The sequence below is a fragment of the Oncorhynchus tshawytscha genome, linkage group LG29 (assembly GCF_018296145.1).
Source record: "Oncorhynchus tshawytscha isolate Ot180627B linkage group LG29, Otsh_v2.0, whole genome shotgun sequence".
Classification (NCBI taxonomy): Eukaryota; Metazoa; Chordata; class Actinopteri; order Salmoniformes; family Salmonidae; genus Oncorhynchus; species Oncorhynchus tshawytscha.
In genome coordinates this window covers 10,984,635-11,012,126 of record NC_056457.1, presented here as the reverse complement: position 1 = coordinate 11,012,126, position 27,492 = coordinate 10,984,635, and the positions used below count along the sequence as shown (strand labels likewise).

The 27,492-nt window shown below is 43.2% G+C and overlaps 2 protein-coding genes across 2 annotated transcripts; one reads left to right on the top strand and one right to left on the bottom strand.

The window, feature by feature from the left end:
• The first annotated feature begins 1,560 nt into the window (after window positions 1-1,560).
• LOC112227952 lies at window positions 1,561-12,166 on the top strand. Its single transcript, XM_024392995.2, has 12 exons — window positions 1,561-1,637; window positions 2,363-6,785; window positions 6,904-7,482; window positions 7,714-7,848; window positions 8,137-8,224; window positions 8,555-8,624; window positions 8,718-8,826; window positions 9,113-9,244; window positions 9,478-9,567; window positions 9,880-10,023; window positions 10,769-10,953; window positions 11,252-12,166. The coding sequence occupies exons 2-12, from the start codon at window positions 2,364-2,366 to the stop codon at window positions 11,418-11,420; spliced, it is 6,123 nt and encodes a 2,040-aa protein (XP_024248763.2). The 5' UTR covers window positions 1,561-1,637; window position 2,363; the 3' UTR covers window positions 11,421-12,166.
• Window positions 12,167-16,325: 4,159 nt separating this feature from the next.
• LOC112227587 lies at window positions 16,326-27,101 on the bottom strand. Its single transcript, XM_024392384.2, has 3 exons — window positions 26,455-27,101; window positions 25,571-25,730; window positions 16,326-25,099 (listed from the first exon to the last, which is right to left on the bottom strand). The coding sequence occupies exons 1-3, from the start codon at window positions 27,094-27,096 to the stop codon at window positions 17,184-17,186; spliced, it is 8,718 nt and encodes a 2,905-aa protein (XP_024248152.2). The 5' UTR covers window positions 27,097-27,101; the 3' UTR covers window positions 16,326-17,183.
• Window positions 27,102-27,492: the final 391 nt, after the last annotated feature.

Below are 27,492 nucleotides of genomic sequence, written 5' to 3'. Positions count from 1 at the left end.
TCACCCTTAGACAATTGAAACTTTGTAGGTGTATTTTCTCATGCTCAACAAATTTGCCTAAAGGTCCTCAGGATCATAGAGAAGGATAGAGGCCTGTAGTAGCCAGAAGGCAGTGTTAGCATGGGCAGCACCATTGAGGGCTTCCACCATTATAGCGTCTGTGACGGCTATCTTCTTCAAGATTGGCTGATCCCTCTTGATGACCAGTTGGACATGACTCCAACAGGGGCCCCAGGGATTAGCCAATGATATTGGTAGTCCCAGACAAAAGATTGAGGTCACTTAGAAATGTCCTTGTTTTCCATGAAAACATACATGAAATGAGTTGTAAAATGAATACGAAATATAGTCAAGACGTTGACAAGTTGATAAATAATGATTTTTAATTGAAATAATAATTGTCCTTCATACTTTGCTTTCGTCAAAGAATCCTCCATTTGCAGCAATTACAGCCTTGCAGACCTTTGGCATTCTAGTTGTCAATTTGTTAAGGTAATCTGAATAGATTTCACCCCATGTATGTATATGTTTTATATATATTTTTATTTATATATATATATATATATATATATGTACATATATATGTGTGTAAGTATGTACATATATATGTGTGTATGTATGTACATATATATATATGTGTATGTACATATATATATATGTGTATTTGTGTATGTGTATATGTGTATATATATATATGTATAAATATGTGTGTATATATATTTATGTGTATATATATATACATGTGTATATATATGTATATATGTATGTGTATTTGTGTATATATATGTATATGTCTGTATATATATATATATATATATATATGTGTGTGTATATATATATGCGTATATATGTATGTGGATATATATACGCATATGTATATATATATATATATGTATATATATGTGTGTGTATATGTATATATATGTGTATGTTTGTATGTATGTATATATATATATATATATATATATATATTTGTGTATATATATGTAGATGTATATGTGTATATATGTATAAATGTGTGTATATATGTGTGTATTTGTGTATATATATATGTATATATATGTATATGTGTGTATATATATGTGTATATATATATATATCTATGTGTATATGTATATTTTTACATGTATATATATATATATATGTGTATATATATGTATATGTGTATATATATGTATATGTGTATATATGTGTGTATGTATATATATATGTGTGTATTTGTGTATATATATATGTATAAATATGTGTATATATATACATATATATATATATATATATATATATATATATATATATATATATATATATATATGTGTGTGTGTGTCCATATTGTTTACTTGTGGATATATCGTATGTTTCAAGAGAAAATAGCCTAATTAAATAAAAAAAGCATCTAATCAACAATGGCATTCTTTTCAATGAACTCTGTAACTCTCCCAAATATTGACTTCTTTCACAACTGCGGTAACCCTGTCACTAAGGTATATCTAAGGTATAACTGAGGTATTATAATTACGCTCGTAACACACCCTAGCCCCGCCTCCTCAGTTCCGGCATTTTTGCTCCGGAAGTACACCAAATCTTTGGTTCACAGGAAAAGGAAAAAAACAGCTGTTGTTGGGAAACAAAACAGTAAAGTGAGTTTTAGTGACGAATGTGTTTATTTTATAGATTTACTATAGGACTACGTATCATAACAAATGACGAGACGTGATTTAGTTAAGCATTTTTGTTTCTTGCAAATTTTAGCTAGCTAACATTATTAGCTAGCTTGGTACGACACTAGGCTGTAGCCAATTCTTAAGTGTCAACGTTATCGACTGAAAAGCAGTGATTTGCTTGCAATCTATTCATTATCAACTAACTGGCGTCCTAATCTTTACCTGCATTGTGAATGGACGTGAGTTTGATCATTGGAGTAACTAGATAGGTGGCTAGATAGATAGCTAAGTAGCTAGCTTTCTTGTTATTGTTGCAGCTAACAACATTAGCTAGCTTGCTAACTGTCTAGCCATCCACTTAGCTGTTGCGCTCATTACAGCAGGCTAGATAGTTAGTTTTCGTGCTGTACTTAGCTAGGTTACATATTCCAATTACTAGCTTTATAGGCTACAGTACAAGATTTGAGCAATAACCACATACCACGCTTCGAGTAAGTGTTTTAATTTGATAAATATTTCTGTCATTGGCTGCTTACTCTGATAGTTATGATTTGACACTGTCACAGAAGCACATACAGCTTACCAATACTCCATGTAGCGTGGTTATTATAGTCTCAATGGTATTGACTGTGTTATACTTTTTCAGTAATGACAACAAACACCTATTGCCATTCATACATTGCATCACCTTTTCTTCATAGAATGCCTGCCCCTAAAAGACAACAGACTTCTCAGGATCCTCAAACTAAGAGAAGAAAGTTGGATCAGAATGAAGTGGCCATGCCATCTAACAAAATGACACCAGCCTCTGCAACATCAAGCAAGCCCCATAGAGAAGGACCTTCACAGAGAAGGAATAAGAAAAAGTCCCCAGCACAACGAAAAGACAGAAATAAACCATCAAAGTCCGGCCGTCATTCCTCCAAGACAAGATCAGCCAAAAAGGCCACCACAAGGACCAAGTCCAATCCCCCTGTCAAGAATGCTAAACTGCCGAAAGCCACAAGTACCTCATCAAATAATCCCAACTCTAAAGGAACCCTAAAAAGACCAGCCAAGATCTCAAAAACAGCTTCCACAGAGTCAGACGAGGAGCTTATCAGAACTCGCAAACCCGATTGCATCAGAAAATACTCTAATGGGGATAGAGGTAAGCGTAAAGGGGCACAGACTAACCCAAATGAAGCAGCCTTACCCTCAGACCCTGTGCAAATGGATCACAATTATGGTATACCCCCTGCATCTTGTGGTAGTCATTCTGAATGTGATCAAAGTCAAACGAAGGGAGTCACAGAGTCCACCAGAAGCCCAGAGAGCCAGAGAGATGTAAAGATGGGAAGTCAAGCATCTTCAGTGAAGGCTTCAGATTCCGTACCTAAACAACCTGAGCAGGTGAACCAGAGCAGTGAGACACAGGAGATGCAGGGAAATTCTGTGACTACTCCTACAGATGAAGTTAATGAGAGTGTAGAGACCAAGCCTGACACACAAATAATGTCTCCCGCTATATTAGCATCCTCTGAGAAAGCTTCAGACCCCATCCATGAGCAGTTGAACCAGAGCAGTGAGACCCAGGAGATGCAGGGATATTATGTGACTACTCCTACAGATGACGTTACTGAGAGTGTAGAGACCAAGCCTGACACACAAATAATGTCTCCCGCTATGTTAGCATCCTCTGAGAAAGCTTCAGACCCCATCCTTGAGCAGTTGAACCAGAGCAGTGAGATGCAGGGAGATTCTGTGACTACTCCTACGAATGAAGTTAATGAGAGTGTAGAGACCAAGCCTGACACACAAATAATGTCTCCTCCCGCTATATTCGCATGCTCTGAGAAAGCTTCAGACCCCATCCCTGAGCAGTTGAACCATAGCAGGAAGATGCAGGGAGATTATGTGACTACTCCTACAGAGGAAGTTAATGAGAGTGTAGAGACCAAGCCTGACACACAAATAATGTCTCCTCTCGCTATATTAGCATCTTCTGAGAAAGCTTCAGACCCCATCCCTGAGCAGTTGAACCAGAGCAGGAAGATGGAGGGAGATTCTGTGACTACTCCTACAGATGAAGTTACTGAGAGTGTAGAGACCAAGCCTGACACACAAATAATGTCTCCCGCTATGTTAGCATCCTCTGAGAAAGCTTCAGACCCCATCCTTGAGCAGTTGAACCAGAGCAGTGAGATGCAGGGAGATTCTGTGACTACTCCTACGAATGAAGTTAATGAGAGTGTAGAGACCAAGCCTGACACACAAATAATGTCTCCTCCCGCTATATTAGCATGCTCTGAGAAAGCTTCAGACCCCATCCCTGAGCAGTTGAACCAGAGCAGGAAGATGCAGGGAGATTATGTGACTACTCCTACAGAGGAAGTTAATGAGAGCGTAGAGACCAAGTCTGACACACAAATAATGTCTCCTCTCGCTATATTAGCATCTTCTGAGAAAGCTTCAGACCCCATCCCTGAGCAGTTGAACCAGAGCAGGAAGATGGAGGGAGATTCTGTGACTACTCCTACAGATGAAGTTAATGAGAGTGTAGAGACCAAGCCTGACACACAAATAATGTCTCCTCCCGCTATATTAGCATCCTCTGAGAAAGCTTCAAACCCCATCCATGAGCAGTTGAACCAGAGCAGTGAGATGCAGGGTGTTCAGGAATGTTCTGTGACCACCCCTACAGTTCAAGTTAATGAGAGTGTAGAGAGCAAGCTTGATGCATGTATCAAGTGTGCAGAACCTGTATCTGAACAGAGCACCAAGATGCAGGAAAATGCGACGACTACCCTTGCAGGTCTTGTTGAGGAACGTCTAGAGACTAAGGTCAATGCAGAAATATTATCTCCTCCAGCTAAAGGCCTAGTAGCATATAGCAGCAGTAGTGATTCCGAAAGTGAGGAAAATGAAAGGAAGGCAGTCGAAGAGTCAAGAGATGTGACAATGGAAACTCAAGTATCTTCAGAGAAGGTTACAGACCCTGTACATGAACAGGTGAAGCAGAGCAGTACGAGCCAGCAGATACAGGAAGATTCCATGACCACCTCTACATATGAAGTTAGTGAAGGTCCCATGACCACCCCTAGTGAGAGTGTAGACACCAAGCTTGATACAAATATAAAGTCTCCATCTATAGAAGCGTTTTCAGAGGACGCTTCAGACCCTGTCCCTGAACAGGTTAATCAGATATGCATCGAAATAGAGGATATGCAGAAAAATTCCATGACCACCTCTCCAGATGAAGTAGTTGAACATTTAGATACCAAGCTTGATGCAAAAATAGATATCCCTCCACCTCTAGAAGGGTCCTTTGAGGAGACCCATACGGTTGAAGTCAGTGAGAGTGCAGGGACCACGCTTGATGCAAATATAAAGGGTCCACACCCTGCAACTGTACATGTGATGCAGAGCACTGAGATGCGGGAAGATTCTGCGCCCACCCCTGCAGATCAAGTTAGTGAGAGTTTAGACGCCAAGCTTGATATCGAAGTAAAATCTCCTCCGCCGGTGGAAGTAGCCTCAGAAGAGACTTCGGACAATGTCTCAGAACAGGTGAAGCAGAGCGCTGAGAGACAGGAGGTCCAGGAAGATACCATGACCATCCCTACAGATAAACCTCGGGAAGGTTTAGAGACTATGTCGGGTGCTAAGATAAAGTCTCCACCCCTAGAAGCACTTTTCAGTGCTCTGAAGGAGTCCAGTCTTTGCAAACACCCCCTGTCTGACACAATGCGCTCAAATGTCAAAGAGTTTCTGGAAGTAGAGGATTCCTTAGAAATCATGAATAAAGACTGTGACTTTGGTGTGACGGAGAGCATTGAGTGTACCTTAGACCTGGAGACCCCGATTATTGTTGAGGATATGGAGATTGGTCACTGTGTTGTGGAGGTGGTGGGAGAGAATGGGGAAGATGTGGATATGGATAGTGATCTGGAAATCATAGACAACTCTAAGGAGGTGCCAGAGAAGACAGTCCAGCTAACCAAAGGGTCTGAAGATGAGTGCTGTCTAGATAACAGTGAAGCTGGTACTGAAAAGAAAGGCACACGCTCCTCTAACCAAGACAGCACAAATAGTGTCAAGAAGGAAGTTGCCAAAAAGACACAGTGCCCGGAAAAACCTAAGAAACAGCAGATGAACCCTCAGGCCCGGACTAAAGCACGACTAGCGGCGCTAGCTGAGCAAAAGGCCGCCGCCTCCAAAAAAGCGAGCAGGCAGCTCAACCTCCTTGCCTTATGTGAGGAAATAGCGGACGATATCGCCACGGACACCATGCTATTAAAGACGGAGGAAGAGGATGAGCAGGTTGTAATGGCTGAGGCTGAACCCAGCAAGGAGCCAGAATGCCCACAGCCTTTCACACAGACTGAGACTGTCCCTATCCCTCCAACTCCTGCCGGGCCCAAGGAGCCCTCTACCCCAGTAGCACCAGTTGCTGCAGTTTCTGCTCCAGCCAAGCCCCCAGCTCCAGAGACACCACAGAGGCGCTTCTTCATCAGCCAAGTGACGGTGCCCCTCAAAATCCACGAGAAGAAGAAGCTTACCAGGTTCCAGAGGCTGCGGCAGGTGGAGCTGCAGCGGGAGAAGAATATGTCCTGGACCATGGTGAAGAAGCTCAAGTCCGATCAGGCCAATCAGAAGATGTTTCCGGAGACAGAGGCTAAACCTGCCCCCCCATTACTGTCCACTCCAGCAGTAGCAGCACCCATCCCAGTGACCACAACACCCTCACCCCCCTCAGCCAGTCCAGCAGCACCCACAGTAGCTGCACCCTGTCCTACCCCAGCCGCAGCCAGCCCAGCAGTAACCCCTAAGCTTGAGCCCCTCAAAGTTGAGCCCCCCAAAGTGACCCCAAGTAAGGGACCCACCCTTAGAAAGAGGACACTTCCAGCAGTACCCCCGCCGATGCCTAACGGGCTGAAAGCTCAGAAGGCCAAGCCTGTGGCGGAGTATAAGCCTTACAAAGCCAGGCCCAAGTACTCTTTTGATGACTTTCAACTGGATGATGAGCCGAAACCCACAGTGCAGAAGGCAGTATTACCGACCGTGCAGAGGACGGCATTGAAACCTACATCTACCACCATTCCGAGGGCAGCAGTGACACTTACGACAGCGGCCAAACATGAGGTAACTTTCTTGAATGATGATCTTAAATGATAAAATGCGCGGATTAGTTTTTGTGTGGCAAAAACTGTATTGAAATTCATTCTAGAAAATGCATTCCAAACCTGTTCTCCTTCCACAGGACTCAAAACCTATCGGCCAGAAGACAGCAGTGCCTACCATGCAGAAGCCAGGGGTACCTACCGGCCAGAAGACGGCAGTACCTACCATGCAGAAGCCAGGAGTACCTACCGGCCAGAAGACGGCGGTACCTACCGGCCAGAAGACGGCGGTACCTACCGGCCAGAAGACTGCGGTACCTACCGGCCAGAAGACTGCGGTACCTACCGGCCAGAAGACTGCGGTACCTACCGGCCAGAAGACTGCGGTACCTACCGGCCAGAAGACTGCGGTACCTACCGGCCAGAAGACTGCGGTACCTACCGGCCAGAAGACGGCGGTACCTACCGGCCAGAAGACGGCGGTACCTACCGGCCAGAAGACGGCGGTACCTACCGGCCAGAAGACGGCGGTACCTACCGGCCAGAAGACGGCGGTACCCACCGCGCAGAAGCCGGCGGTACCCACCGCGCAAAAAATAGTTGTGCCTACCACTCAGAAGACCGCACCAACTGTGCAGAAGGCAGTTGTGACAAATCCAACAGTGCAGAAGGCAGTAGACACACCGACCCCTATGCCCGGAAATAGCGGTAACGTTGAGGTAACGTTCTTGTTTTTTATTCTCCTTGAAGTAACTTTCTTGGTTTTTATACTATTGAAAACGACTTATAGTACAATGAGTGCATACATTTTTTTTTATATCCCTGTGGTATTTGAACCCACGACCTGCTAGAGCTTGGCGCTAGCAATGCTCTTACCCACATCCTTATAATTGATCTAAAAAATATTGTCTTGTGTGGTACAAGTGTCTTCATCTCCCCTCCTCCCACAGGACTCCAAACTCACTGTACAGAAGGCAGAAGTGCTTAAACCCACTGTACAAAAGGAAACCTTGGTACCTACACTTACCCCTCAAACTGAGCAGAAAGCGGAAGCATCACCTACGCCCAAAACTGCCAAAGATAAGGTAACATCCTTGGACCTGTTTTTTCTTTATTAAGATGTAAGAATGGTATTTTTGTTTATTGAATTATATTGAAATCTATTCAATAACTGTACAGGAGCTGGCTTCCCGAAAGTATCTTCGGGATAAGTTCATCATATGAACTTAGCCTTAAAATGCTTTTCTGAAACTTAACCCTCGTAACTTCAGTGACACATTTAGAAGCAGTGTGGATGATCATATAGCTGTTTTCATGCCTGGCATAGTTTTGGGGATGCAATTTATCCTTCTTAACCTCTTGTCTTTCCACAGGATTCCATAGCACCAGTGTCTTCCCCTCCCTTTGAAGAGACCCCACGAGATTCTGTTGACAAGGATCAGTGTGAAGAAAAGCCTGCTGGTACCCTCATGTCTGATAACATCCAACCAAATTACATTTTGAACATTTTGTTATAACTACGGCTGTCAGAGTGCGTTATCAATTTACCTGATTTTGGTAACCGTTACTTTGGACAAAATCAAGACGTCAATATCCTGATAATGCTTTTTGTCGTAAAAAAAATCTGAAATTAGAGCTCAATTGGAGAAAATTCTGAATTTGCGATTAATCACAGCAAATCCTGCAATTAACTCGATTACGTTTTTAAAAATAGTTTGACAGCCCTAGTTATAACATGTCGTCATAACCTCAGTGTAACATGCTTTGTTATAGAATCTGTCTCTTTCTTAGTTGCTGAGATTAAACCGGCATCCCCAAAGGTCAAGACAGAGGGCACGACAACAACAGAGTCCTCTGACTCGTAAGAACCTGCACTCAAATTGCAATAAATCTTTTCCACACAGAAAACTATTTTCCAGAGTTAATTCAAACCATTTCTGTGTTTCCGTGGTAGTGTGGTCGTGCAATCAGCAGATAATAGCAGTCCCCTCTCTGACGCATGTCTGCAGAAAGAGATAAAAAAACTAAAGGAGGCCGACAAAGATGACAATCAAACCACCACTGTGAGTGTTTTGGTCTTTTGCCAAATACTGCCCACTGTATTACTGTACTTTTGTAGAAGAGGGGTGTTATCCAAAGACTATATATATTCCTACCATGGTCCCAGATCGGTTTGTGCTCTTGCCAACTCACTCGCTGTCATTGCCAAGCATTTGGCATGACAACGATTGACAAGGAGCTGATAGCACAAACAGACTGGCACTCAGGCGAGTAAGTTCCTGTAATTGTATAGAATCTAGGTACCGTATTTATGTCAGAACTGATCCAGTCTGCGTTGTCGTCTCCTAGGATGCAGGGCAGAAGCACTTTGGAGCGGTGACCTGCGGTGTGTGTGGGATGCTGTATTCCGCTGCCAACCCGGAGGATGAGTCCCAGCACCTGCACTTCCACAACCAGTTCATCAGTGCTGTCAGATATGTGGTGAGAACTAGCGGTCTCCCACAGCATGCATGCGTCCAAAATGGCTCCTTATTCCCTATGTAGTACACTACAAGAGTAGTGCAATACTGTGTATAGGGAACAGGGAGCCATTTGGGACGCTGCCCTTGCGTGCCAACTCTACCTAACGCGTCACCTCTGACTCAAACAGCATCTCTCACACACATCATGCATCTCTCATCCTATGAGCCACTGATTTGTCATGTCGTCCACAGGGGTGGAAGAAGGAGAGGATTCTGGGAGAGTACCCCGATGGCAAGATCATCCTTGTCCTTCCAGATGACCCCAAATATGCACTGAAGAAGGTGTGCTTCAGGCTCGAACTTTACACATTATCACATATGGAAATACCTTTACTGTAATACAATTGAAATATAACAGCATTATTGATCTTAAATATACTTTGAAGCCCCTGATACATATCACAATAGTTTATTCGTCCTTTAGGCAAGGGTTATATTCACTTGGCATCAAAGTGAAAACTCACCGGAACGGGGAGGGATAAGAAACTCTGGTTTTCGTAGCGAAGCGTTTTCTGTTGCAAAACCGTTTTGGATACGACGTGCACTAATGACTAGGAGCTTGCGAGGGTGTCTCACAGTTTGTTGTGCTGTCAGGTTGAGGAGATCAGAGAGATGGTGGACAATGACCTAGGCTTCCAGCAGGTGGAGACCAAGTGTCCCTCCCAGACCAAAACCTTCCTGTTCATCTCCAATGACAAGAAGGTGGCTGGGTGCCTGATCGCTGAGCACATTCAAGAGGTGAGCAAGACGTCTGTGTGGGTTGGGGCTGTACTACTTCCTTCTCTCCTAGTACTTGTTGAGTGTCGTAGTATTCTCTATAGAGCTCAGTGGGAGCATTTCCCAAGCAGTCACAAGTATAGGGATATCACAGTAGACTGTCTGCTCAGTCTGATTCAGTATAACACTAGTAATTAGTCAGTCCTATAATTAGGACTGCAGGCAGTTTCATTCCAATTTATTTCACCGCAGGTTCATGTCATTATAAAAGCCTTATTGTTTCCCAGGGAGCCCATGTAAGTGATCACGTAGTACTGGATGCAGTATCCATCATCTAGCTTGTATTGCAATAACAAAGCCAGGAGTATGTCATTGGCTAATTACTGTAGAAGCCATTTTGTTGTCTGATTGTAGAAGTCTGGTGGCCATTGTGAGAGCAGGCTAATTGAATAATAGTCAAACGAGTGAATGAGTGGGTGTGTGGAGTGATTTACCGCACAGAGGAGTGTGCTTATCTCTCCCTCTGCCCCATGGTAGAAGCAGGGATGTCACCAGGCAGATTAGAAACTTGGCACAGCTGATAAAGAGCGCTGTAAAATGGAAGGGGTGTGGGACCTCTGAGTGTGTTTCTGTCCACAAATGTGTGTTTTGGGAGGATCTGTCGATATGGGAAGTGTGCGTGGGAAGGGGTTTGAGATTGAGACTTTATTGTAATGATGTATTTGCGTGCGTGCGTGCGTGTGTGTGTATGTGTGTGTGTGTGCAGGGCTACAGGGTGATCGAGGAGGCGGTACCCGAGGGCTCGGAGGGAGAGAAGGTGATGTTTGAGCGTCAGAGAGCCTGGTGTTGTTCCACTGACCCAGAGCCAGCCCTCTGTGGCATCAGCCGCATCTGGGTCTTCAGCATGATGAGACGGACGGGCATCGCCTCGCGCATGATCGAGTGTCTCAGGTCAGTCTTAACTAGCTGCAAGACTTTTTTTTTTCTTTTTTTTTTTTTTTTTGTGAATCTACAGAATTTCATTGTGTAGTGCAGAGCCTGTGGTTTAGGGGTATAACGCTCGCTCCTTCAGTCACCTTTCCCCACCGGAGACGGTTAAATCGCTGCGTCCACCTTTCCTGCTGTACTCCCACTTGCCTGTCTACACCTCTGTTTCGGACTGTCCAAATAAGTGTCAAAAGTGTGCTTGTAAAATGTCAAAGAAATGTATATTTAAATCTGTAGTTTCTTCTCGTATTGCCCTCCTCAGGAACAACTTCATTTACGGCTCCTACCTGAGCAAGGAGGAGATTGCCTTTTCCGACCCAACGCCCGACGGGAAGCTTTTCGCTACACACTACTGCGGCACCTCGCAGTTCCTGGTTTATAACTTTGTCAGTGGGACTCGTTCAGACCAACAGAGTCTTAGCGTGGTGTAAGTAATCGCATCAAGGTGGATTTATTGCTGAGGCCCAGTGAGACTTGCCCTCACCAACTAACCAACCAATCTCTGGATCTTGTCGTGGGGACAGCCTGTCACAAGCACATTGTGGTTCTTTTAGACTGAAGAGTTAAGACTCAGACTGACTCTTCTGAGGGGGACATCTTGGTTTTTAATCTCAGGTTGAAAACAACAACTTGTTGTTTGAAAAATATTTAAATTCTCCCTTTAATCCCTGCATAGTATTTTGAGACAAATAATATTTTTCTTTATGTTTTTTAAATAAGAAACAAGCGTTTTATTGGAAGCATTAATGCGTTTACATGCATGAAACTTGACAGCAATAGAATACAAAGAGCATTTCACAATTCATAGTTTCCAAAAATCGGAGAGATACACTACATTTTACTCAAACGGTTCTAAAACAATGCTGTGGTCCTGTTCTAATAATGCATTGAATTAATTTTAGCCTCTTAAATCAGGTTAAAAGTTGCTGTACTAAGGTGAAGACTTATTCCTCTTGTGTAGGGGATGTTCTTGCACACATCATGTTCATCATCTCTTGACATTTCATGCAGTGATATTATGACCACAGAGGTTCCATTATGTGATGGGGTACATTGCTAAACTCAGCAAGAAAAGAAACGTCCTCTCACTGTCAACTGTGTTTATTTTCAGCAAACTTAACATGTGTAAATGTTTGTATGAACATAACAAGATTCAACAACTGAGACATAAACTGAACAGAAATTGAATAATGTTTCTCTGAACAAAGGGGGGTCAAAATCAAAAGTAACAGTATCTGGTGTGGCCACCAGCTGCATTAAGTACTGCAGTGCATCTCCTCATGGACTGCACCAGATTTGCCAGTTCAAGTTTCCAGACATTTCTAGGGGGAATGGCCCTAGCCCTCACCTTATGATCCAACAGGTCCCAGACATGCTCAATGGGATTGAGATCCAGGCTCTTCGCTGGCCATGGCAGAACACTGACATTCCTGTCTTGCATGAAATCACGCACAGAATGAGCAGTATGGCTGGTGGCATTGTCATGCTGGAGGATCATGTCAGGATGAGCCTGCAGGAAGGGTACCACATGAGGGAGGAGGATGTCTTCCCTGTAACACACAGCGTTGAGATTGCCTGCAATGACAACAAGCTCAGTCCGATGATGCTGTGACACCGCCCCAGACCATGACGGACCCTCCACCTCCAAATTGATCCCACTCCAGAGTACAGGCCTCGGTGTAACGCTCATTCCTTCAACGGTAAACGCGAATCCGACCATCACCCCTGGTGAGACAAAACCGCGACTCGTCAGTGAAGAGCACTTTTTGCCAGTCCTGTCTGGTCCAGCGACGGTGGGTTTGTGCCCATAGGCGACGTTGTTGCCTGTGATGTCTGGTGAGGACCTGCCTTACAACAGGCCTTCAAACCATCAGTCTAGACTCTGTCAGCCTATTGCGGAAAGTCTGAGCACTGATGGAGGGATTGTGCATTCCTGGTGTGTTCCTGGTGTAACTCGTGCAGTTGTTGCTGCCATCCTGTACCTGTCCCGCAGGTGTGATGTTCGGATGTACCGATCCTGTGCAGGTGCTGTTACACGTGGTGTGCCGCTGCAAGGACGATCAGCTGTCCGTCCTGTCTCCCTGTAGTGCTGTCTTAAGCGTCTCACAGTACGGACATTGCAAAGTATTGCCCTGGCCACATCTGCAGTCCTCATGTCTCCTTGCAGCATGCCTAAGGCACGTTCACGCAGATGAGCAGGGACCCTGTGCATCTTTCTTTTGGTGTTTTTCAGAGTCAGTAGAAAGAACACTAAAGAGGCCTAAGATTTCATAACTGTGACCTTAATTGCCTACCGTCTGTAAGTTGTTAGTGTCCCGTTCCACAGGTGCATGTTCATTAATTGTTTATGGTTCATTGAACAAGCATGAGCAAACAGTGTTTAAACCCTTTACAATGAATATCTGTGAAGATATTTTGATTTTTACGAATGATCTTTGAAAGACAAGGTCCTGAAAAAGGGCAGTTTCTTTTTTTGCTGAGTTTACAAGAGTTCGCTCTCACACAATTTCTCATAATGTGTCTGTTTGATTCTGGGGAGTTCTTACTCACTATTTTCTTCACATGAAATTGTCGTTCTCACTCTTGCTGCCATGTGTCCTAAAAGGGAGATTCCTTTTTTTGGATAGTTATCCCTCGGCGGTAGCATGGACGGACTAGCAGGCAGGGAAACAGAGCTAATAACGTTGGTTGGATTTCTAGATGGGGCATTTTGCTGTAGTGTTCCTATTCAAGGCTCTTTACCCAAGTTGCCTCAAATATATCTAACTGTACAAATGTTAAATTTGAGCCATGATATAAGTGAATTGGCAAGGCAGTGAGCTGTTGCTTGTGTCCTCCGCTGTGTATGATTGTGCCTGACTGATAGACCGACTTGTGATACTGTAGACTTCCTCAAAAGTTCTCGTTTAAGCTGCCCTCAACGGAGCATCCCCCCCTGAATTCACATTTTTTGCGATATATTATTTCTTCTATCGGTAGAAAGTTTTATCAATGAGGTCATGCATTGTCCTAAATGCGAATAATAACTAAGAATTCAAAGTAAACCATGTGACATGAATTATATCAGCAATGCCATTGAAAGGGTTTAAAAGCTTAAAAAAGTTTAAAAGCTTCGTGTTATTTGGTTTTTGAGGGAGTTGAAAACATCCATGTCAAATATTATTCTTATAATTTTTTTTACTACAGGAAACCAAGGAACTGTTGCTCAGCCATCACAAAGGCTTGTGATTTATACATTTTCATGTATCAATGTGATGCATTTAATCATCACATTGCCCTTCATGTTAAAACATTTTCTTTTTGAAAAATTGTCACGTGTATGAAAACTAAATGGATTTATACAGAGCTGTCATGTAAATAGTTATTTAAAAATAAAAAATGTGAAAAACTATCCTGCTATTGATTTAAGTTGCAATGTCTCAGTTGAGTGTTTTGAACATGCATGCAGCAATCATAATATTATAGCTGACATTGACATGTAGTAAAGCTTTGTGGTTACATATCACATCTATTCTATACCACCTTGGAATAGGTTGGGTGATGAAAGCTTCTTCCACCACCTAGTGGACACAGTACATGTCAACATATTTTCTCTGTTCTGTGTTACCAGTGGTGGCCAGTACAGACAAAGCCCAATGTTACCAGGAAGTTTGATGAGATATTTCTGTGCATATCCTATCAGTCACGGTGGCTCTGTTTGACAGACAGGTTTCTATCCGTTTTGCTGTTGAATGTTCTAATTTAAGCCACAGTCATTACCCCAACAGCACGAGTGGGTGGGTGTTGTATTACTGTCAGTCCTATGTGTCAGAATAGGCAGTCGCATGTTTCCTTATGAGTTTCATATCAGCTCTCTGAGACTGGCTGATACTAGAACAGGAAATAATTGATGCTACAACACCAGTCATAACTCAATGGACCCGGCCCGGCAACCATCCCGATTTAAATCCCCAAATCCATCTGGCCACCATGTTCTCATTCTGTTTCTTTGTAGATGGAGCGACGTAAACACTCTCCTGTTAGTGCATTCCGCGGCTCTCCTGTCACAACACCGGGCCTGCTCGGAGGTTACTTCAGAGAAACAAAATAACCTTAGAACAACATGGACACTTCCTCAGACGGTGGGCGTGAGAAAACACTGAGCTACGTTGATCCTCAGAGCTGCTCTGATACTGATCAGGAAAAATTGTGGAAATGACTGAACGTTTAGAACAAAAAAAATAACAGGCCGGGAAGAACTTTTCAGTAAATCTGAAAAGATCAAAACCAGGAGGTTAATCTCTATTACAGTGTAATACTTTACTACTTCCAAATGCTATATAGGGGAAATATAGTTAATATAATTATTTCCACAAATGCAGGGTCTACTGATTAGCTACTAAACGTGACCACACACATCAGTATATTCACCCAAAATGTGCATCTACAGTAGACGAGCCCTTTACAGATTAATCTTGTACACTTGTCAACCTGTGGCTACATTAAACACAGAGAATAGACAAACAGCTTGGACAAAAACAGGTATACCTTTTGTTTTTATTTATAAATGACAGAAATTCAGTAAAGAAAACACTCAATAGAATAAATCACAGCTGCCAGAAATGTACATCTATGATAGAAGTGATGTGATGAAAGTTTGTTATTGCAAGTTGTGCTTATGGCTATTGTTTATAAATGCAAATCTAGCGATGTATGCTTTCTGAATTCATTCTATACTTTAAGAATTCACTCTCATGTAATGATGCAAGAGAAATGCATTTACACACATAAATGAACTGTACAGTTAATACACTATACAATGCTATGTACCAGGGGGTTACTGACAGACAATACATTTCTAGAGCTTGTGATCAAGCACCGATTTGACCACACTGCACAGGCATGACCATGAACCTCGAGGGGGGGGGGGGTCGTTCCACCAATTCATTGCCTTTTGAGTAGTGTAACTTGGTGTCATAAAGAGCACATGTTCAACTTAATAAAAAAATATGTTTTCCCATCTCAAGAGGTTAAAACCCTGTTACAAATCACCATAACAGGGTTGACGGCTTTATCTTAAATCATCCATAAATCCCCTTGTGACAGGGGGAGGCAATTGAATGCTAGCTTCACAATTTAAAAAAATGTATCGTTAAAACATTTATAGCCTGTCTATCTATGGGTAACAGCGTTGATGTGTTTTGCTAGAACTGCTCAGTTTTCCACCGCAAATTGCTCAAAATGGTAGAACCAGCTCGCCTGCTTTTACACGGTTTGACTATTAGATGTTCAGTGTTTTTTTTCTCTTTTTTTTATATAAAAAAAGATATAGAAATTTAAAAAAGGAATTGTTTACCATATTGAGTTGAGTTCCCATTATAGGGCTCACCTTAAGAGGGACAATTTTTGTATTTTTTTTTTTATCTTAAAATGAATCACTAATCCCATGAAATAAATAACCTTTATTCATATTTTTAAAAATCGGATTTATTGAATTTTCTATGTGGTCTACATTAAAGGGAACTTTATTTAATATAGCAGACTTTTAAATTCTATCTTTGTGCACAGTTTCTATATCAAAGGGACGCAAAAGGCACTGATTTTGTGGTACGACCCAGAGGCATGTTAGGTTTTGAGTGAAGGGGATTGCCATTGCGTGACATCAGTGAGGACCTGATCTGTTTAAAGCATTTTAAACAAGATTACAGTAATGCACAGGATGCTCATTCTTAGGACAGCCCACCTAACTAGTGCCAATGGATGGTGGAAAATACACAGTACACAGAAAATACACAGTCAAGGTGTTATTGTAAAAATATGTACAGATGCAATATTTACAGAATATTTTAAAAGGTATTAAAAGTTGAACATGGCATAACAGATTGCTGAGTAAAATGTTTTTTGAAAATTGTACAATTCACGTGATATAGAAAAAACTAGTGAAATAAGTTTCACCCATTAATGTTGTCTATTCCACCTAAGTTATTGTAAAATGTATATTTTCTTAACAATCCATTACAATGTGTTACGATATCATGCTGTATAAGCCATCATAGTGGCAACGTTAATGTTCAGGCACAAAGTATTCATTAATAACTTTATCCCACAGGACACACTGAGTCTTATCCATCTTAAAGAAATATACGACATCTCTTTGTACCTTGCCCTCCGTAATAAGCTGACTTTAGCAGAGAGCCCATATTTAAGTGTCACAGTCAAAGGATGGGGCAGTGCTGGCCACATGAGAAGTAGAGCATCTCTAGTGCATCTGGCTCCTGTGGAATTTTCTTGACATCTGTCTGACCTTTGCCAGACTGACCTTTGCCAGGCTGGACCACCACAACCTTTCCACCTCCCGGGCCTTCTATCAGAGGGTGCACTTTATTATCTGGCATCTTGAAGTCAGTAGGGGAAAAATCTGGCAGGGTTCCATTCTTCTCAGCCCACAACTTGGGTTCCTCTGCATTGTCTTTACTGTCCTTCGAGATGTCACCCATGGCACTGCCCTTGCTGACAGAACTTAGGTCATCCTGGTACGGGTCTGAGTCACAGCCATGAGGCAGGTTGAAATAGGTGCACTTTGCCACAAAAGGTTTCACAGTCTTCACCATGTCCTCCCGATCGGTGTGGCCGAAAAGGGAGTATGGAACATCTTCTTTTGCATCTTTGCACTCATCTTCCGTTAACGCAGATGTGTTCTTGTAAATATTAATAGGCTCTGAGACAGACTTTCTGATCACGCACTCTCTGAGGAGCCACCTGTTTTCTTCTATCGGGACACAGTCTCCAGGCCCGACCTGTGTATTGAAGGCGATACACCGCGTTGGCTCACTGTATGTGTCAAAAGAGCTTGTGGCATTGAAGTATGATAAGTCCAACATTACTTTGGTCCGTGCATTATGGAATGGGGAAAGGCTGATCTTACCAGGAAATTCTCTGGACTTTGGTCTTGGGACAGATATTGGCTGACTTTCACTGGCAAGGACTTTTTCATTTGTATCTTTCTTCCCATAAAGCCTTTCAATAGTTCTCCTGACAAAGCCTTTCGTGATGGATTTCTTCACAGAATCATCCTCACCACTGGACATCTCAGTTGACGTCAGTGATCGATGACTACCGTCAGAAGTCCCTGGTCTGTTGTCAGACAGATCTGAGCTGTTTGGGCTGGTTAGTCTTGTTTGTCCATACTGAATGTCCACAATGCTTTTTGCCATAAACATTTCCTTTATTTTCTTGACCCTATTTCCCTCAGGCTCTCTAGTTATACAGCCATCATAGCTAAATGCTAGCGAGGAGGATTGTGGAGCTGGGGGGGACATGACTACAGTTTCTGATGTATTTATTATAGGCCACGTTGTCCTTTTACAAGTGTGCACAGGAGCTTTGTCTTGCTCTTTGACATCCTTAACAACATAATTGGTTGTTTGCATCTCAGATGCTTCCTCCACAAGCTCGGCTTGTTCATTAGATAGATGGGATACGCTTGTTAAATCATCGCCATATGTGAAAGCGGGAGCCTTTATGTGGGCAAACGGTTTGATGCCAGTTGTCTCTAATGTAATGCTTTTCCTTTGCTCTACATCAGCAATCTTCTTATCCAGTAGTTTTACTCGCTCTGCTACAGATGGTAATGGTTCCTCAAAACGGTTGGTTGTTTTTGCCTCAGTCGTTTCGTAATTCGTATCCTCCTCAAACGGCTGTTTCTCTACGAAGCTTTCCTCATACTCTGCATAACTCTCATCCTCTGTATATGGCTCATCCTTTATGCCAACATGTTCTGCCTCAGAGCTAGGCAGCTTCTCTTCACAGCGTACTTGCTTCTTCTCTGTGCCACGCCGATTATCCTCAACGTTGGCTTCTTCTACAGTATCAGACTTTTGTTCAAAGCTAACATGCTGCTCACTATCCTTTCCGCTGTCCTTATCCATCCTGTCATCGCTAGAATGCTGTTTGACCAAGCTAGGCTTCATTTCTATGACAGTAGACACTATTTCCTTTTCAGTAGTCTGCTTCATCCATAAGTGAGTCTGCTCATCCTTCACGTTAATGTGTGCATTTGCATTGGGAAGGTTGTCTGCACGGTTTTCCTCTTCCTCGTCTAAGCTAGCCCGGTCGTCTTCAGGGGTATACTCTCTTTCCTCTCTACTAACCTGCATCTCTATACATTTAACCCCTTTCTCTTCGTGACTTGGTTGGTTCTCAATGTGACATTCGAGCTCTTCCTCTAAGCTAGCCTGATCTTCTTCAAAACTAGACATGTTTTCCTCACTGCTAACCTTTACATCTGTACATTTAACCCCTTTCTCCTCGTGACTTGGTTGGTTCTCAATGTGACATTTGAGCTCTTCCTCTAAGCTAGCCTGATCTTCTTCAAAACTAGACATGTTTTCCTCACTGCTAACCTTTACATCTGTACATTTAACCCCTTTCTCTTCGTGACTTGGTTGGTTCTCAATGTGACATTCGAGCTCTTCCTCTAAGCTAGCCTGATCTTCTTCAAAACTAGACATGTTTTCCTCACTGCTAACCTTTACATCTGTACATTTAACCCCTTTCTCCTCGTGACTTGGTTGGTTCTCAATGTGACATTTGAGCTCTTCCTCTAAGCTAGCCTGATCTTCTTCAAAACTAGACATGTTTTCCTCACTGCTAACCTTTACATCTGTACATTTAACCTCAGGCTCTTCATGGGTTGGTTTGCTCGCAACATGACGTTCCAGCTCTGCATCTGAGCTAGCCTGGTCTTCTTTAGGGGTGGACTTTCCGTTCTCACTGCTATCCTGCAGGTCCAAGCATTTGGCCTCTGGGTCCTCATGGTTTTGGCCTATGTGACACTCAGATTCTTCCTCTGAGCTAGCCTGCTCCTCAGGGGTGGACTCTCTTTCCTCACGGCTAACCTGCAGCCCACAATAGCTTGGCTGATCATCTATGTGACATTGTTGCTCTTCCTTCAACCATTCCTCCTCAACATATTTACTTTCTGACTCCACATGGCTAATTTGGTCCTCAACATGACATTTCTGTTCTTCCTCTGAGCTAGCGTGGTCTTTTTCTATGCATTCCTTACAGCTGACCTGCAGCTCCATAGATGTAACCTCCTGCCCCACATGACTTGGTGGGTTCTCAATGTAGTATTCTTGCTCTTTCTTCAAGCTTTCTTTCTCCTCCACATAGCCTGCTTGTATGTCCCCATCCTTCTCTCTAGCCTCCACAGAACAGGCTGGCTTGTCCAAATAGCCATCATGCAATACTAAACTGTAAGCTTGCTCTATCTCTGAGGATGTCTGTTCTTCATCATGGTTAACCTGTTTGTATGTACATTTAGCCTCCTCTTCTTCCCAGTTGTCCTGCTCAAGTTCAGCACCTTCCTTATTTGCTGCCTGTCTGTTTCTGTGGCAAATATAATCCTCTTTAAAGCTGTGTTCTTTTGAGGAGAAGTACTGCTCTTGCCTACTGCTTGGGCTCTCTGGGATTGGTGACACTGTATTTTCAGCCACCTCTTTGGGATGGTGAATATTTGTAAATGTTTTAATGATGGATTTAACATCAACAGTAGCCTCTTTATTAAGCACATGATCTTTTTCAGCCTCTTCCTTAGGGACTGCGGTTGAATTGGCATTTACCTTTCCCTCTGGGGATGACTCCACTTTTTCATTAGCTTTTTTAGAAATGTTTATTTCATTACCATCCATGCTCATGCTCACCCCTGTTGAAAGGGCTGCCAATGCTTCCTTGACCTTTTCTGGCACATCAAGCTCATTTATTAGCTCATCGATATCCAGTGCTTTTTCTTTAATGTTGTAGTCCTCCACTGGGTGTGTCTCAAACAAGAGATCATGCTCTGAACTGTTCAGCGCTGAGCTGCGACTTCTGACTTTGTCATTGAGTTCCTGGAAGCCCTTCCAACTTTGCAGCAGTTGTGAGGAAGTAGACTTTTGCAAATCTGACAGGCTAGCTTTCAACTCCTCTGCATCCTCTATGTTGGCAATTTCTCTCAGAGACTCTATCATTTTCAAAGCCTCAGCACAGCTTACACTGTTTGCATTCAATTCAGGTATGTTCCAGTTAGTGAAGCTTTCCTTTAAGGTAATAACAGATAAGAATGCCAGGAGAGCTTTGGAGGATGACCCAAATGTAGAGGCCACATGGGAGGAGAAATCGGGTAAGCTGTTTGACTTTTCAAGACAAGATGGACGATTGTTGTGTGTGATTTGTCTAATTGACCGAATTGAGAAATAGAGCTTCTCTAGCACAGGTTTCATGTCTGGCTGGGGAGGTAGTTGTTCTCTGTATGATGGTATCTGTGCTTTCGTTAGAGGCTCCTCTGCTGTTACTTTTGTACTGTCTCCCTGATCCGAATTGCTCAGGTTATCATCACCATTTGTCTCTTCGTGATTCACCAAAGCGGGACTGGGAGGTGTTGGTGTCTTCTTCATGGAGGAATTGAGATGTACTGGCGTTGACTTAGGCGATAATGGCGTTTGGCGGCCTTTCCTTGGTAGAGGTGTCCTTTTCAAGGTGGGACTTACTGGGGACGGTTCGATTTCCAGAGAGTGATTTCTAGATACTGGCTTTTTTTTTGCCTTGAGTCTCGTAGGTGGTGACACTATTTCCAAAGTCTGAGAATATGGTGACAGTCTATTTTTCAATGTGCGATTACTAGGTACTGGTATCTTTTCTGAAGAGAGATTACTGGGAGCTGACTTATTCCTCGTCATAAGAGTGGGTAAATTTGTTCTTTCAGGTGAAAAATTGTTGTGCAATTGTGTTTTCAAAGAGATATGTCTTGGTAGTGGTGTCCTTCCTTGTTGAGGACTGCTAGATAATTGGGTATTTTCTGAAGTGGAGTCACTGGGTAAGGAAGACTTATTTGGTGGCGATGTCTCTTCCAATGAGTGGCTGTTCGGTAGTTGTGTTTTGTCTATTGTGATTTGGACAGGGTTTGATAACTGGGCCTTCTCCAAAGTAGGATTACTGGACAATGAAGACTTATCCACTGACAATCTTCTGAGTGATAGTTGCTTTTCTAGGGAGACATTACTGATCAATCGTGTCTTCTTCGTTGGGAGTTTAGGTGATGATGTTTCTCTCAGAGTGGAGTGGTTGAACAATGTTGTTTTTTCCAATACATGGCCAGTGGGTGATAGATCCTCCTCTGATGAGGGGGGGATTGATAAGGCTCTTTCATCTGATGTGCGATTAGTAGGTGATGTCGAGATGAAACATGAGGGACTACTAGCTAATGAAGCCTCATTTAAGACATTGTTGGATATTAAGATTTTAGCAGGATGTGATGTCTTGTCAGATGAGAGACCATTGGAGATTGGTGCCTTATCCACCAACACCTTTTCCACAGTAGGATAACTGGATATTGAAGACTTTTCAGCTGAGGCTTTCCTGAATGATAGTTGCTTTTCCAGGGAGAGATTACTGAGCAATCGTGTCTTTTTTGTTGCGAGTTTAGGCGATGGTGGTTCTTTCAGAGTGGAGTGGTTGAACAATGTCTTTTCAAATACATGGCCATTCGTTGACGGAGCCTCGTCTGATGAAGGACTGCTTGATAAGGGTTGTTCTTCATCACCTAAACTACTAGGTGATGAACACATTAAATATGAGGGACTACTAGCTACTGAAGACCCATCTGAGACTTTGTTGGACAATGGCGTCTTCTCTGTTTGTGTTTTAGCAGGCAGTGGTGTCTTCTCTGTTTGTGTTTTAGCAGGCAGTGGTGTCTTCTCTGTTTGTGTTTTAGCAGGCAGTGGTGTCTTCTCTGTTTGTGTTTTAGCAGGCAGTGGTGTCTTCTCAGGCGAGAGACAGTTTGAGACTGGGATCTTCTCTTTTAAGGAGCTATTTGGTACTGATGTATTTTCCAATGACAGATCATTTGGGATTGGTAGCTTCTCTACTGAGATCTTTATGGGCATTGATGTTTGTTCCAACGAAGGACTGTCAGAGGGTGATGGCTTTTCTAACGAGATTATTGCAGGAGGAAAGACAGAGAAACCGTTGGAGAGAGGTGGATTTTCAGCTGAGGGATTAGTGGGCAACCTTTCCTGTATAGTATGAATGTGTAATGGGGTATTTTGCAATGATGGGTCAGAAGGACATGGTATTGTTGTGTTTTCCATAGTCAGGTTTGTCTGTGTTGCTATATTTTCAAATGTTCTATTTGGAAATGCTGCTGTTACCAAAGATGGACTACTTGGTATTTGTGTTTTTTCTTTCAAAAAACAAGACTCATCTTCTTCAATGTCCATTTCACAATTGATTTCTGACACGTCTGGAACAATGTCCCCCTCAGTTTCTACCTGAGACATTGTTGGTGTCTCCACATTTAGAGTTTCCTCCACTGGGTCTGGGTAGACAGTTGGGAGGGCTTTCTCTAGCCAGTTCTCAACATATTCGTTGATGTTAGAAGAGGACGAAAGGAGTGCAGGCAGTGACAAATCATGACACTCTTTCGCAATTCTTCTCTCCTCTTGCATGGACCTCTGCCTTTTCATTGTTCCCTTCCCCTGGGCCTCCGTAGGAAATGAAACGTGCAATAATTTCTTCTTTACTGAAACTGACGTTTCATTTCCATTTTCACTAACATTTAGTTCTTTCACTGACAATTCCTTTGGGTTTTCAATATTTAATTTGATTTCCTTTCCTTTTAGTTTATTTTTCATTCGACTTCTGGCAGGTTTTGGTCCATAAATTTTCCTTATCGATGCATTGCGGCTAAACCCCCCAGTTTTCACTCTTTTATTGTTTTCAAGACTATTTGCACTACTCTCTTTACGTCTTTTGTCTGGTGTTGTACTCTTACGAACCTGGTACTTTCTCAACTTGGGCTTTGAGAACCTTTTCTTGGCTTTCTTTACAGCTTTAGTGGTGGAATTTTCTTTGCTTGCTTCAGAGACCAACTTTGGGGTCTCGTTGTCTTTGGTGGGCTTGGAGAGACTGGTTTTATGGACATTTAGTACCCTGTTTCTTAGGACAGATCCTCCAGCCTTAAATGTGGGTATGGTGAAGTCAGATGACAGAGACTGGTCAGCCCTCCGCATGCTGATTGACTCTGAGGCTGTAGAGAGTCTTTCCAGCTCCATCTCTAAGTCATTACTAGAGGAGAAGCGGGCTGTTTCCGAGGTGGCTGGTCTCCCATACATCAGACCATACGTGGACACACCCTGGACACTGTACTGGCTGTTAGCAAGGAAATTGTCCTGACAGGTCTGCTGCTCGTATATCTGCATTACACTTTCTCTGACTTCCTCCTCGCCATTTTGGATTTGTAAGATCTCAGCCGCCCCTGATTTAAAAGTGGATTGAGTCTTATTGTAATTGTTGATATCCATAGAGCCAACTCTCCGTGGTTTAGGGACTGGCCTGCTGCTGCATTGTCTGACCATGCAGTACTCCTCTTTGACCTCTCCATTCTTAGTTGTCTCTCTGTAGGAGTATGATCCCACAATGTTCTCCTGAATCTCATCTCCTGATGGTGTGTTGATGTTCTCCAATGAGGCCTGCTTCTGTCTGGATCTCCTGGGTCCTGGGGTAGGAGCCCTCCTGAGAGAGACCTCACTGACATGTATTTTAGAATTATCCTCATCATCTCCTTCCACACTGGTAAGTCCACTGGCCTCTGGAGACATATCATCCTCATCATCATGATCATCCTTTTTAGCATTGTACCCATTGATGGTGCCCATGGTGTTGGGTTGTGTTGGTGGTAGGGCATTGGACTCAGGAGATCTGATCTCCAGCTCAGACTCAGCCACACTGAGCTGGCTGGCCACACTGGACCTGGTCAGGGTGGTGGTCCAGTGGATGGTCTCCTCCTCCTTGATGGTCAGTCGTACCTTCATCTCCACCGTCATGCTGCCATCCTGGTTCACCCGAAAGGACTTCTCAATGTCATCATCACCGGGCATATTGTCTGCCCCTTCATGTCCGTTGTAGGTGTCGGCGTCCGTTTCGGCAACTGACTCCAGAAAATGGCCAGCCTCCAGCACCACAGATCCCGTGTTGTTACTGGGGAGGTCACACTGACTTCCTGCAACGGAGTGGTGTATCTGATTCACAAAGTATCTCTCTGACGATGAGGAGAAAAGATGTGATTTGCTGCTGGACACGGACTTCTTTTTCCCTTTGGAGTGGATCAAAGGAGAGAATGTGAAAAATTATGGATGGACATTTTTGGGAGGCAAGGATGTTTCAGCAGGTCATCAAATCCCACAGAAGCAAGAAGAAAAAGAGAAGAAAAACATTAGTTAGAAAACCAGATCCACTGTCCACACTGTTCTTACTGCATCATGACGGGCTGCATATGAAGAGAGTAGGTCTATGTAGGTCATCCATGGTATTATGGATGAAACTAACGTCTCAGCACTTTCCCACTGCTTATCCCGTAAAGGTACGTAGACAGGGAGGGGATAGATTACTGCTAGACAGACAGCACTGTAGATGTGACATACATTCATGTCTAACAGTGCATCTTCATATTCTCAAAGTAATGCGAAACATGGCAGTTAAAAGGGATATGCTGTCAAAATTCTATTTAAAACATCAAGGCAAAAAAAATACAAAATGTTGGGTGAACATAGCTAATTAAACTTACGGGGTGCCGGTTGTTTTAGTCTTTTAGATGCCATTCGTCTGGCAGGAAGCCATGTTGGAGCAGAAGATCTCTGTGTCTTGTAGTTTGCAGACTTAAAGGCCTCCCGACCGGCAGCTACTACAATACCAGAGCATAGAATCAGAGCAGGGAGCCCATCGACCTGCAGACAGACAAATTAAATATTTTTTATTGTACTCTAATAGTAGTGGAATTACATTTTGATGGGAAAAACGGCATCTATTAATTATTGAAATAGCCCACTTGTAAAATCCTGCCTTAAAGCTAATACTTTATTTATCCAAATTATTTTCACCAAATACCTAGTACCTATTCATGTAGGTACCTAAATCATGCGCAATTTGCTAAAAAAATAGAAGTAGAAGAGTTCAAATTATCAATTGAATTGTTTGTAATTGATAAATTGATAATTCAATAAATATTGGACACCAAGGCTAAATCAATCTCAAGACACATCAAAAAAAGGTGAACTTTCTGAGGTCCCTACTCCCTAGAAACAGTATCCCAGAATGCCTCCTCAGTTAATATGATTAACAATTAAGGAGCTTAGGACTTTCTCTTTCTCTGGCTGTTATGTGTCAGTCAGGCAACATGCTGCCAATCAGTTAAGGCTGGGTCACCTCCAGTCATGACGTGAGGGCATCACAGGATAATACCAATGTTGAGTGAGGTAAGAGTTGAGAGCCTGAACCTCAAAGGAGAGGCACACGTGTTTGGTTACAGTATCAGCTGTGGTGTCCTGCTCTAACTGGAGCTTGAGGTTGAATATATGAAAGAAGTGTTACTGAACAATAACAAGCAAATCTGAAATGATTATTATTATTAGCAGTAACTGTAGTGTCCATAGGCATGGAGAGAGCACTTACCCTTCTTCCATCCGGTGTGTGTAGTTTGACCACAGGAAAGTGCATCAACTCGGACACGTAATCCAGCAGCGCCTCAAAGGTGGGAGTGGTCCTCTTCTGTAGCATCATATTGTGCTTGACACTTGGGTCCCCATTCCGAAACACCATTAGCCTCTTAGGTGTGCGCACAGTCACAGATTTTTTTTTGCGCATGGGCCTGCCAGGGTTCTGTTTGGCCAGTTGCAAGGCCCGACGGCGGGCGCTCATGGGCCTGGCATGGTACCAGGGCGGAAGCTTCTTACTGGCTGCTGCCATGTTGATGGGTTTGACCTTCCGCTGGTCTGAGCAGATGTAGGCCTTCCCATCTTCCAGTTCATCTAGTGTGTGCACCGCATGGACACCCCGCGGGGTGGTGATGTTCCTCACTCCGAACGGCAGCGGGACCTTCTTGGAGAGGCTGTCCAGGAGGGCATCGAAGGTCTTAAAGGTGCGGCTGTTGATGGCCATGCGCAGGCCACTGAACTGAGGGTCACCGCTCTTGTAGAAGCAGACGTGCTTGGAGGCGATGGGGTCTGTGATATAGGGGTGACGTGACGTGGTCACTGTGTGCCCACTCCCCGAGGACTGGTCCTGGGGGGGCCTTCTTGGACCCACCTCACTCATGATGGCTGGTTAATAGGCTATGGGGAGAAAGAGATGAATGACAGTTGGTCATTTAATTAGAAGAAATCATGGTTAACAGTAGATGGATTATTATCAAATCACATTTTATTTGTCACGCGCCGAATACAACAGGTGTAGGTAGACCTTACAGTGAAAATCTTACTTACAAGCCCTTAACCAACAATGCCATTTTAAGAAAATACCAACAAAAAAAACTAAGAAATAAAAGTAACAAATAATTAAAGAGCAGCAGTAAAATAACAATAGCGAGGCTATATACAGGGGGTACCTGTACAGAGTCAATGTGCGGGGTCATCGGTTAGTCAACGTAATTGAGGTAATATGTACATGTAGGATGAGTTATTAAAGTGACAATGTATAGATAATAAACAGAGA